Genomic DNA, 12,341 nt, shown 5'->3' on the forward strand with positions numbered 1-12,341 from the left:
GCTTCTGGTCAGCAGACACATATGTATTCATCTCAAACGCTGAATGAGTGGTCGCCAGTCAATAATTCAAAACAGTTTACTTTTCAAAGACTGACGTCATTGATTTCTCTAAGACGACCGAGTACTACAGAGGGAATACAGAGAATACGATAAAGGCATTTAGACTATTACGGCCCATTTCCACAGGATGTGTGTTGCTTCCAGATTCAGATCAAACAGAAATGGATACTATTAATATATAACTCAACATAATATTGAACTGGAAGACTAGAAGCTTAACTCAGGTTCTTGGGAGAGGAAAGATTCAAGCCTATCCTTGTAAATATATGCAAAAAAAAAACAACTTAAGTATACCAGAAAAAGCCAAGAGGAAAAAAGGAGAAAAAAGAAATAGATATAAAAGAGGTGGAAGGCAACTCCTAATCTCTCATCTGGTCTAATCAGCATCGTACAGGATGCCATTAGATTACTAATTCAGTTTTTGTTGCTAATAAGGAAGAAATAGATGATCTTTTAAAATACATTCTGAAAGGTAATTACAAGCATTGCTGCTGAAGAGCATTTCTCTGGGAGTCCAAGTCAGATCCTCCATGGAAGAAAATTAAGTCACACAGCGCAAATAAGAATAGTACCGTCTCTGCCAGAGCTCCAAACTCTAGCTGCCCATTAACCCGATTAACGGCTGGTAGTAAGGCTGGTTTCCTGACGTGACACCCAAAAGATTTCAAAAGGACACGTTGTTCCAGTCAACTTCGAAAAAAATACACACAACTGCATGAACATGATGCCAGTATGCTTTCTGCACAAAACACAGCCTCACTATCTGTCTGCCGACAGTCACTTCTCCAAAAGCAAAGGCTTTGTCTTCCTACTGCTATACTTATTCATGTTCTAATCACTGAAATCCTCCTCTGGCACTACTTCAAGAAGATTCAGGAGCTCAGAAAGACATTTTATCACTGACAAAAACTTAAATCTGAAGAATAAAAACAGTTGTACAAAGACAACTTTAAAATATGGTGGGATATATATATACACACACATACTTTACAAAATTCACTGGGGGAAAGAAAAAAAAAAACCACACCACAATAAAAAACGCTTCCTGGATCGCTTCTGCTAACCTTTGGCAATCACACCTTAAAAAAAAAAAAGTCTACCTCGAACACATGAGATTTGTTGTGAAGTGAAGCAAGTCCATTCTCATACATCAAAATATACACTTGACTTTAGAAGAAATGCTATTTTAGAAATGCAAGTAATAGCCTGGGATGTATTTACAGATTTTACCACAGTATTTTGCACAGTCTCCTTTTCTTACACCATGGCGATAACATAATTTAAACATTTTAATGATTTATAGCATAAAAATAATATTCATAGATGAAAAATATTTGGAAAGAAGCTCAACTTTTTTTTTTTTAGCAGCAGTGAACTCTCTGCAAAGTAAGCCAGTGAGGGTTACACCAAACTTTGCCTCACAAACCACAAGACTCACAGTATGAATAAATAGAAACTGCATACTAGAACAAGCAGAACAGCTTTCTACAGCTATGGTGCTGCATCCCCATGAGTCTAATGAAATTAAACAAGGAAGAAATAGGGGACAACGAGGAAAAAATAAGATGGGGGAAAGGAAGAACTGTGAAGCATGAAAGAACTGAGAGAGGAGCGCAGAACATATAGAATATCGAGTCAGTTATTTTTTTAATTTTTTTTTTTTTTTTTAGGATTTTAAAACTAAAAGTACAGAGTAAAAGGTTTTCTGACAATTCCAGGTGTCATCCTTCTGATCTGCCTCTGGCTGCTACTGCTTTTTTCCTACTTACCTGATTAACTTCCTCCTTAGCAGAGGCTGGGACACAGTCAGTTGGTGCATCACTGTCAAACGTTTTGGCCCTCAATTTTCACTTCCATATTTACATTACTTTTAAGACATGTACGCAGATCAGGCAACTATAATCACTAGTTCAAATCTTCAGAGCAATATATGAAGTTTTATCACGAAAAAAAAGCCCTGCCTATAATTTTAAAAATGCAGTTGTCAACAAATCCGTTTAGAGACAACAAGGAAAAAACAAACAAACAAAGAGGCTCCCGAATTCTTTCTTGCAATTAGAATTTTCTAAATGTTAATTTTCCAAACCAGGCTGTAGAATTCGTTTACCATTAGACCGTACAACCAAAGCTACTGTAATAAGTTATGCTGGAAAAGCATTCAGCTTAAACCTGACGGCGAAATTATTACATCCTCCCCGCTCGAAGGGGTGTCACGAAAACGGGGGGGGGGGTCCTTTCTCAAACACCTCCCTTCTCCCCTCGGAGCCGCCGCGAACACCCGCTTCAGCCGAACCGAGGTCATTTAGGGAAACGGGGGGGGGGGGGGGGGGGGGAGGGAACGGGGATTGCGAAGTTGCTGCAGGCGCAGCTCCCAACTTTTGTCTGGCAGCCGGCGCAGTGCCGGGCGCGGCCGCCGGGGGAGCCCCGCGCCGCCGCCGGACCCCCGCCGGCCGCCGCCGCCGCGCCGGCCCTGCTCGCCCCAAGCCGGCGGAGACACCGGTAACAGCAGGGCAGCAACTTCGCCTGCCGTGTCCCCGGCCGCCCCCAGCCCCTGTCAGCGGCCTGCGCCCTCTCGCCGCCCCGGCGGAGCCCGCCCGCTCCCCGCCAAGCGGGCAACCCAGCTGGGACGCGGCGGGGCGGCTCGCCGCAGCCGCCCCCCGCGTCTCCGGGCTCACCGCCGGCCGCACGGTCCCTACTCACCCCGGGCTCGCTGCCGGCTGCGCCGTCCCTCCTCCTTCGCGCAAGCCGACAGCCGTCTCGGCAATTCCAACCCCCCCCCCCCCCCGCCTCCAGCGCCCGTACCCGCGGCCCCCCCCGGCAGCAGCGGCGCTGTCCCCAGCGACTCCCCGGCCGAGGCCCTCGCCGCCGCTGCTCCCCCCCCGCCCCTCTCTCTCTCCCCGTCACCCGTGAACCCCCCCGCCCCGGTCCTTACCCGCGCTGCCGCCGTCTCTTCCAGCCCGGCTGCATCTGCCTTGGTGCCCCTTTTGGAAGAGCGGGTCCGGGACGAGATGAAATGGCTGCCGGCTCCGGCCGCACCGGCCGCCGCTTTGCCCAGGGGGCGCAAGGAGCTCTTCCTGGTGTTTACCATGGCCCCGGGGAGGGGGGACACGGAGGGCTGCCGCCGCCGCTGCTTCTGCCGCCGCTGTCGCCGCCGCCGGCGCGGAAGGAGGAGGGAGGGCGGACAGGCGGGGGCTTGGTTAGGGAGGGGAAGGGGAGGGAGAGGGGGAAGGGGGGAGGGGAAAGAAGGAAAAAAAGTCCTCCGGGGAAGCCGGTCCGCCGGGCAGAGCCACAGACGGAGCCGCGCCGGCTCCTCCCGTTGCTGCCGCCGCCTCCTCGGCTCAGTCTCACACTAACTGGCCGCCATTACTGTCCCTTCTCCCTTTCTCTTTTCGGTCCGCGGCGCCGCCGCCAATTGACGCCAGGGGGCGCTGCAGCGCAGCCGCCGCCGCGGCCGCCGCGCGCAGGCCGAGGCGGCCCCCACGGCGCACGTTCTAGCACGGCGCCGGCGCGCTCTGTGGGCCTGGCGCGGGCCGCCGCGGGGGAGGTCGCGGCGACGGGCGGCCCCCGGGAGCGGGGTCCCCCGGGAGCGGGGCGGCGGTGGGGCGCCTGGCTGCCGCCCCCCGCCGCGCCCGGGGCAGAGGACGGCCCCCCGCGCAACTGGAGAGACGGCGGCTGCCGGCGTCGCAGCAGGCGGGGCTGTTTCCAGGGCCAGGGGAGCCGGGGCTAGGAGTGCGCTGTCCTGTCAGGCCGAGCGGAGCGGCGCAGCCCGGGCGGCGGCGGCAAAGCTCGAACGGCCGCTGAGGCCCGGGGTTCGGCCGGGACCTGCCGGAAGCCGGTTAGGAGCTGGCGGGCCGCTGGACGGGCCAGGCCTGGCCCGGCCCTCCCGGCGCAAGCCGCCGGGACGGCGGAGCTGCCGCCGCCTCCTGAAGGATTAAGCCGAGGGATGAGGGTGCCCTTAGGTGAGGAGGTCAAGGGCAGGCGAGAAGCGGCTGCCCAAGGTCGAGGCGGCTGAAAGGTGGCACCGTGTGCAGCCGAAAAGGGCGCTCTGCCCCGCGACCCGGGGGACGAGCCTGCCGGCTCTGCTCGCCCAGGCAGGCTCTTTCCAGCCACTGACGTGACAGCTTAGGGGAACAGATACTCCAAGGATAGGGTCTCCACCATTTTCCGTGGAAAACTATTTCACAGGCTGGTGAGTCTCGCTACTAAGAAATCCTCTTGATAGCCAGGCTATCAGGAATGCGCCCACAAGTCATGCGGTGAATGGCTTCGCACAAGTCACCGGTAACATTTGTGTTTTGCCCAGTAGCCTCAACTTGCATTTGATGTTCATTTCTCAGTCGGTGGAAAGCTTGTTTTTCTCTCACCACCTTCCTCTATCGCAGATCCAATAACTGCATTTTAGAGGGATGAAGAATAGTATGTATTACAGTACATTGGATGCGTAAATGCTTTTCAGACTATCCACAAACTATAATCCAATCCCTTCTCGCTGATGTGCAGTAAGAATCACTCCTCTCTCACCACAACTTGTTGCCCTTTATTGAACTTACCACAGTGCCTGCACACAAGCCCCGAAACCAAAAGCTTTGTAAAAGAAATACAGCCAAGTAACACAAGCATAGAGCTGTAGGTGACAAAAGTCTCAACATTTTAATTCTCACACTGACTTGTTTGGCACCACTGGTCAAGTTATTTCAGTGGTTTCTGCTTCCTTAACAAAAAAGAATAATCAAATTACTGATCACATGGCTCAGACCATTAGTCTCAAGCTTTATCAAAGTATTTTTACTGTTTAAAAATGGAAAGTGCAATAATGTTTTAGTAAAGATGAATAAATATAAAAACTATTACTCTGCTTTACCTGTATACTCCCACATCTTTCTTTTCAAGATTAAAGTCAGAAAAAGTATGGTAGAGCATGTACTTAAAAATACAAAATACGCAACAATGACATTAGGATATATAATAAGATGAGAGATTCAATTTCCAAGCAAAAATTTGCTTACGGTGAACAGCGACAAATTTTCATTTTTATGAGATACTCCAAAATACAGTGTGTTTGGGAGTAGGAACTGTGATCTTTTTCTCATCTAACACTCTCTATTTAGGGCTTTTAATCTGTATTAGCAACACAACTTCGACTCCTGTTCAAGAATCTGCAGGGTCTTTCAAAAGTATAGTTCTGCTCAGTGAGATTATTTCGTTACGTTTCATATCCTTTGTTTCTTCATTTATCCGTTTAAAGGTTATAAAAGGATGTAGCCATTTCATACGCTTATAGGCTAAAGGAGTATTTTAATGAAAAACCTACGATGGTTTTTGAAAATGCTATTTGGAAACCACTTTCCTTGCATCCTTCAAAAGTGGGAATAGAAGGAAACTGCAAGACTGTCCCTTACCAAACATATTGCGGGAATGAACCAGGAGATACGTTTGCTAAGAGTCGGTATGACAATCATATGATGACAAATAATGTACTTTTCCATTTCTGTCCTGTACTAATGATAGGTCACGTAATTCAGATATGGTGTCCAAATTCTGTTGATCCGAAAATGAAAAATAATATATTGATCTTCTTCAAGTTTTTGTACGCATCACAGAAATATCATCCCCATTTTGGGAAAACCAACAGATCAATCTGTGGCCCAAAAAAGGGCCCAGACTGCAGCAGTTACAGTCAATGTCATAACTCAGGATTGCAGTGCATTGGCAGGGCTGTTTGGGGAAGCTTGCGTAACATCTGTTTGCAACATGCCTGATTCAAACCAGCACTCCTCCTCTCATGAACGCTGATGACTTTTAAAAAGTGAAATAAACTTGGTCGTTTTGCGAGCAAATTGATTTTGCCTGGGTGCCTATCCAGATCTGCTTGAAGCAACAGAAAACTCAACTTAAAAGCTGTTTCTTTTAGATATATTAATATTCTCACCATAGTTATGTCGTTTTTTCTTCTGGGTTTTTTTTTTAGTGTTCTGATCTCATTCCTGTGAGCCATACTCAAGTACTTGAGTACTGTTTATGATGCCAGAGGGACTACTGTTGTAGAGGGACTGATATAGTTAAAAATCCCTGCTCACTGCTTTGAACGTTTTTAGTGCTTCACTCTCATTATGTTAGCATAGTAGGGAACATGTAAAGACATGCTTCATTTTGGATGTTTGCTCCCTAGATTGCTTTTCACAGATGCTTTTATTTTCAGGTTTCTTATTTGTCTTGTTCCTCTTACAAGGTGTGGCTAGTTATTTTGACTCAAACAGCTTACAGCTTTATAGCTTCTATGTAAACTCCATCGCCATTTTTAGTACTGACAATATAAAGAAATAAATCATAAATTACAAGGTTTGCTTGTTAATTTTGTTTGAAGGTTTTGTTTGTAATACATAGAACATGTTAATATAGGATTAATATTTATATCACACATACTTAGAGATTTAAATGTGGTTTAACAATGAAACATGAATTACTGTAGAAATGGATTTAGAGTAATTTCACTAATCCAAGAATTTACTTGTTCCCATTATGTATCTGTTGTCTCAAGTGCCATATGAAGACAGAATAGAATTAGAAACCTATTTTGACCCTCTTCAGCACTTTACATGCAGGAAAAGCTTTGTGAAAAACGTCAGAACTCTTGAGTAGTGAAAGACAAAAGACAATGAAAAAAGGAAGGGGAGAAGGATTGGAGCCACACTCCACTAAGTGGTACGTAAAAATTTTGTAGAGCTTATTCCAAGTAAGATTCAATTTCAAGATTTGTAGTTTGGTCTTGCAGACAGATGTCTACTTCTGAAAATAAATGCCATTGGGAAAGACTATATTTCAAAATGGAACCAATTTATAACAAATGCTGAAGCTTACAGCAGTGTTCAACACCCTTTTATCTCCAGTTGTTCAGAAAAGAAGACCAAGATATCTGAAACATATATTAAGAAGGTGCCACAACATCTACTGTGGCAGGTACACCACTGGGAAATTGGAAAAACATGAAAAAGTACTTGAGCAAAAGAACCCCTTTCCATTAAAGAAGACTTGAGGAATGAAATCTTAGTGTGACTTAGTGATGTATAAAGACATTAAAAAATGGCCCAGGATGGAAAGCCTTGTTTGCTCCCTGAGTAGTATTCAATGGCACAAGAAATATTTGGAGAGAGAAGATTTTGTTGCTACCCACCCCTATTTTACAAGGAAATTAGGAACACGTTACAACAAAAGAAAAAGTCCCTCATCCCTTATTCAGAACTTTTGTAGAGCGTCTCAGCCTAGTAAGGACCAGAGGGCTTTATTCAGTGAGTTACCATTTGCTTCAATCATGGGCAATTTACCAGAGATTACTTTGCAGTATCTCTGAATAGCTATAACATTCCAAAGAATGGAAATCAAATCCTCTTTTCAGGACTCTTATTTATAAGCTCTTGTGTGCTCCTCTCTGTCGTGCTGTCAATTCATCCTGGTTTCAGTTGAATCTCAAAATAAAAAAATTCACGAGAGATCTTGCTTAGGTAAATCTGCCCTAAGTCCTTTCCGAGGGGATCTCAGGAAATGAAGATCGTGTGGTGTCTCCTTTGAGATTGTCCATTACAGAGATATGCCCAATATAAGTTCGGAAACATCAAACAAGCAGTGTCCAGTAGTCCGGACTGGTACTACCTTGAACTTGAACACATAAGGTGATACAGTCACTCCACATTGAAAGCATTTTGCAATGTGATTAAAGATGGCCTGTTATTTAAAGACCACCATTATAATTTTAAAATAGATAATAATTATGTTTTAGAATTAAATAGTTATGTTCAGTCCTGTTATCAGCACAGCTATCTGAAGATTGTTTTCCACACTACAATAGATAACATCAGTGTAATTTCAAGGGGTATCGGAGAGTAGATGTCTTAGATGACATTAAATGGGAGTGGTAAGGCTTACCTCCTAATATTTCAAAATTATCTTCCCATCACATGTAGCCATTAGCGTCCATAATGTTTTTCCTGTTGAGCTGACGTTACAGTAAATAGTTTTTCTAATACTAATACTTGTGTGAAACTCACAGGCTGATGATATTGTACACCAAAAATCTGCAGGGTCTGTTTTTCACTATCATTCAGGCTGTAAATTGCTTCCATCTTGGACAAAAGTGGCAAATCATCTCACTTCGGTGTTTATGATCATTAATCATATGAAAGTAGTACCACCAGCCTGTTACTATGCTGGGTGATATATAGCTTTGTAGTAAAAAACAGACTCTGTCCTAAAATGCTTACACTAAAAGCAGGCATTTATTAATACATTTGTAGATAGGCTTTAGGAGTGTACAAATGCATAATGGCTTGATTAAGGTCACATGGGAAGTCCATCAGAAACATTTGCTCTTAAATCTCCCTAGTCCTCACACACAATCTTATCTTTAGAAGTATGTTTTCTTGTTACACATCCAAGGACCATCTCATAAACTATACTAGCATATCATCATTGTAGTTTCATTTAGAAGTGTCTTTGTTTTGAGACTTCACACCATATGTTATTCCTAACTGTGTGTTATCTGGTGCAAACAGTTGCTCAGGCTGTCTTGAATTTTTCACAGTTTTATGCATTCCACATGACTTTTAAAATTGAAGTTATATTGACTTGTGGATTTACAGTCCAAGAGTCCAGCAGCATGTGTGGATACTCCTTTCATTGCATGGGGGTAACGATCTGTGCATGAATGCTGATTCACCCAACATGTCCCATAAAACAATGACTCACTTTTCCATTGCACAACTAACTCTCCAGAAACATCAGTTCCTTAAGCTATCTCTCCCTGTGTGGTAGCCTACAAGGTTTAACATTCCTGCAAGCAGCATGCGGGAAAGGGACACTGTGCAGAGGAACGTGCTGTCTTTGTCAATGGAATTGCCAAGCACAGAATAACCAGATTCTGTTCTGTTTTATTTTACAGTCCAGTTTGCCTTCTGTCCTATCCCAGCTCTGTAGGATTACAAAAGGCTTCAGGCAACAACTGCTATCTCAGGTTAAGGTCAATCGATATAGTTGATGCGTTGATGTTTAATTATAGGTAGCTGATGGTTTCCTCTGGCACCGGTTAACCTCGTTAAATATATGGTTTAAAAATATCCCTTCAAATTTAATTTTCTGCTTGTTTTTAAGATACACTATGTGTGCTGGTTCTTCTGTGACCTTGACGGGATGGGTGGTGACAGCTAAAACACTGCTTTACTTTGTCAACACTGAGATTCACTCCTACATTATAAAACAAGTTCAGGGGTTGTTACTATCTTCCACACCAGTGCATCTGACCTCTCCTGACAAAGGGGGCATGAGATGGTTGTATTCATCTCATGAATACCCTGTTAAGAGTTTTTTCAGTGAACTCAGTCTAGGCTGTTTGCTTCTATTCACCACACAGTAAGAAAAGGACATTTGCTTCTGTTCATCTCGTGTACTGTTTCTTGCCAGAGAATAAGCTGGATGAAATGCACAGAGTCTAAAAGGATTTTAGTGACGTCTTGACTGTAACAACACTCTAACTTGAAAATTTCCAGCTTTTAAGAAAAAAAAGATTTTTTACGTTATACTGGAGTCGAAGACACAGAACTCTCTTCCTTAAGCTTCTCCTTACTCCTGTGCTTTGTCAATAGTTTTAGTCCTGAGGGAGAACAGCTGTACTTAGCAGAGCTTTTAAGAAACCACTAAATTCACTAGGACACCGATTCCTATTGTAGTAGGTCAGCATGTCTCCAGCTGTACTCTGATTTCCAGTAATAGACCTAATCTTCTAAATCAATACGTGATTGCAGTTGGGAAGCCTGCATCATTACACCAGGTAAGTCCAGTCTTGCCTTCTTCTATGCTTACCTTTAAATCTACAAAATATTTGCAGAAAGGGCCCCCAAGCAAGGGTTAGCCATATTACTGAACTCCTGTGTTTAATGAAATGGAGCCAGTGTATTTAAAATATTGAAAGAAAATATAAAACAGTCCAGCGCTGTGAAACAATCTTCTGAAGTTTTACCTAGAGCTTTGTAAATTACTTAAAACTTTTCAACAGTGATATATGTGTGTGTATATGTATATATACATTTTTTAAAAAAACTCACTTAATAGAAGCAAGAAGTAACACTTGTAACAAACAAGCGCCTTCTATCCAAAAATTTCAAAGTTACTTAAAACATTTAACAAAACCAGTGAGAATAGAATCTCAGAAATTGTTATTTTTAAGACTCTATTTTACACCAAAACAAAAGGCAAGTTTCTTTATTATTCTCCCTGAAGATTCATAGGCGGGAGCTTTAATTAGATCTCATCAGTGAAATCCGAACTGCCTTCAAAAGGTTTAGTGCATTGTGATGTACATTACTGAGGGGAAAGAAATTGTAACTGCTAAGGGTCAGATTTTACTTCTACTCACCTTCACTGAACTCTGAGACTAAGGACCTCGTTTCAATGATTTGGAAGAATGTGATTTTAATTTTTACGATAAAGGGATTGCAGAAATCCCACAGGTCCCACACGAAGACGATATTCAATGAAGTATTATTACCTTTGCTTTTAGAACTGTCTTTGATCGCACTTGTAAATCCGCAGTGGATTTCCCATTAATTAATGTGAATTAGCTGGTTGTGGCTGTTCAGTTTAGGTTAATTCTGAATGTTTTACAGTACATCGCTGATTATTGAAAAAACAACCACCCTCATTAAAAAGCACGCAGGTGCAAGCTGTGTGCGAATCGCAGGGAATCGCGGCTTTCGCTCCTTTCCAGGCGCTGGCTGCTCCGCCGCGGCGTTGGCTTTGGAGAGCTGCCGGCCCCACCGTCCCGCAGATCCCGACTTCCCAAGGGCCGAACGTCGCAGCCTGGCGCAGAGCGGGGAGATGCTAAACGCTTCGTGCCTCCCTGAGGATCCCATCCCGTTTTCTCCTTTCTAATGTACCCTCGGGAACTCGGGGGCTCTGCTTTCCAACCACCACGCCGCTCTTTTGTCCTCGGTGCAAGGCCTCGGCAGAGCTCCTTTTCAAATATGTCAACACTCGCCCTTAATTAGTCTTTCCAGCATAATGAGGCATCCCTCATCTCCAAAGGGTTCAGTGTGCGGCTGTTCCTGCCGTCTATTCAGGGCTGGAAAGACAAAGAGCCGGGGGCAGCTCCACGTCGGCACTGCGGGAGCAGCAGGGCCGGGCCGGGCCGGCGCGGAGGTGCCGTCTGGCCGAGACACTGCGCCCATTCTGCGTTATTGTGGGCGCTCCCTGAATGCCGCTTTTTGTCCTTCGCCCGCGCGCGTACGGACGTACGAACTATTGTCTTTTGTTCTTCAGCCAGGAGGAGAAAACCGCCTTTACAGTGAAACACGCTGGCCTGGCAGACAGAGGCTTATTCCCCCTCTAAGGGCGGCAGCAGCCCCTTGCGCAGGGACGAGAGCCAACGCGCCGGTCGCGCACAGGTCCCTAACCGGGCATTTTACGCCGTGCCCTCAGGACAAACCGGAGCGGTGCCAGGGGAGCCCGGCTCGCTCCGGCAGGAACCTCCGCCAGTGCTTGCCCCTCCCCGGGAGGGCAGGACAGTGCAGCCCCTGGGGAAGCCGCGTCTCCCCCCGCGGGTGCGGAGCCCCACTCGCGACGGGGGACAGTCGCCCCCCCCCCTCCGCCATGGCAGCCGAAGCCCCGCCCCTCGGGTGGCGGGGGCGGAGCTTCTGCGCCCGCCCCGCCTCGCCCGGCCCGGGCGGGGGCAGCGGGTGCCCCGGCCGTTGGCGGCCGCGCGTGCGCGGTGGGTCGCGGGACACTGACGAGTTGGCGCGGCGGGGAGGCCGGTGGCGGGCTGGGCGCTTGCTGGCGGTGCGGCGGCCGGGTGAGTTGCTGCGGGGGGAGGCCGGGTCCGGGGAGCGCGTTCTGCCCAGCCGGCGCTCCCTCGGTTCCGACTTGAGCTTGAACTTTGCTCGCGGCCGTCCCTGGGGCCGTCTTGAGTGGGAGGGCGGGCTGAGCCTTCCCGCTGCCTCCTCCCGGCCGCTTCGCCCTGCTCCGCTGGCGGCCCTCGGTCCCGTCCCGCGTGGGGCGTCCTCTGGCGCGGGCAGGACGCGGGGGAAGGGGTGGGCGTCGTTGCCCGGCCCCTTTCTCGGGCGTCGCGGGGCGTTACTGCTCCGCGTTGCCGCCACGTTATTGTCTCATCGTCGCTAAAAATACCTCCCTGGCTGCCCACCGCGTGGGGCTGCCGCTCGGGCGGGGTCTATTTTGGGCGACGGTTTTGGCAGGAGGCGCGGAGCGTCTGTTCCGCGCGCGGCGCGGGCAGAGCCCCGCGG

At 47.1% G+C, this 12,341-nt stretch overlaps 1 protein-coding gene across 1 annotated transcript in view; it reads right to left on the reverse strand.

The window, feature by feature from the left end:
• Positions 1 to 3,148, reverse strand: part of ATAD2B (ATPase family AAA domain containing 2B) — an 84,638-nt gene extending 81,490 nt beyond the window's left edge. The window contains exon 1 of the mRNA XM_086631419.1: positions 2,993 to 3,148. Coding sequence (XP_086487545.1) covers positions 2,993 to 3,148 — 156 coding nt within the window. The remainder of the gene's footprint in view (positions 1 to 2,992) is intronic.
• Positions 3,149 to 12,341: the final 9,193 nt, after the last annotated feature.

This window comes from Tauraco erythrolophus, chromosome 2, assembly GCF_009769465.1.
Source record: "Tauraco erythrolophus isolate bTauEry1 chromosome 2, bTauEry1.pri, whole genome shotgun sequence".
NCBI lineage: Eukaryota > Metazoa > Chordata > Aves > Musophagiformes > Musophagidae > Tauraco > Tauraco erythrolophus.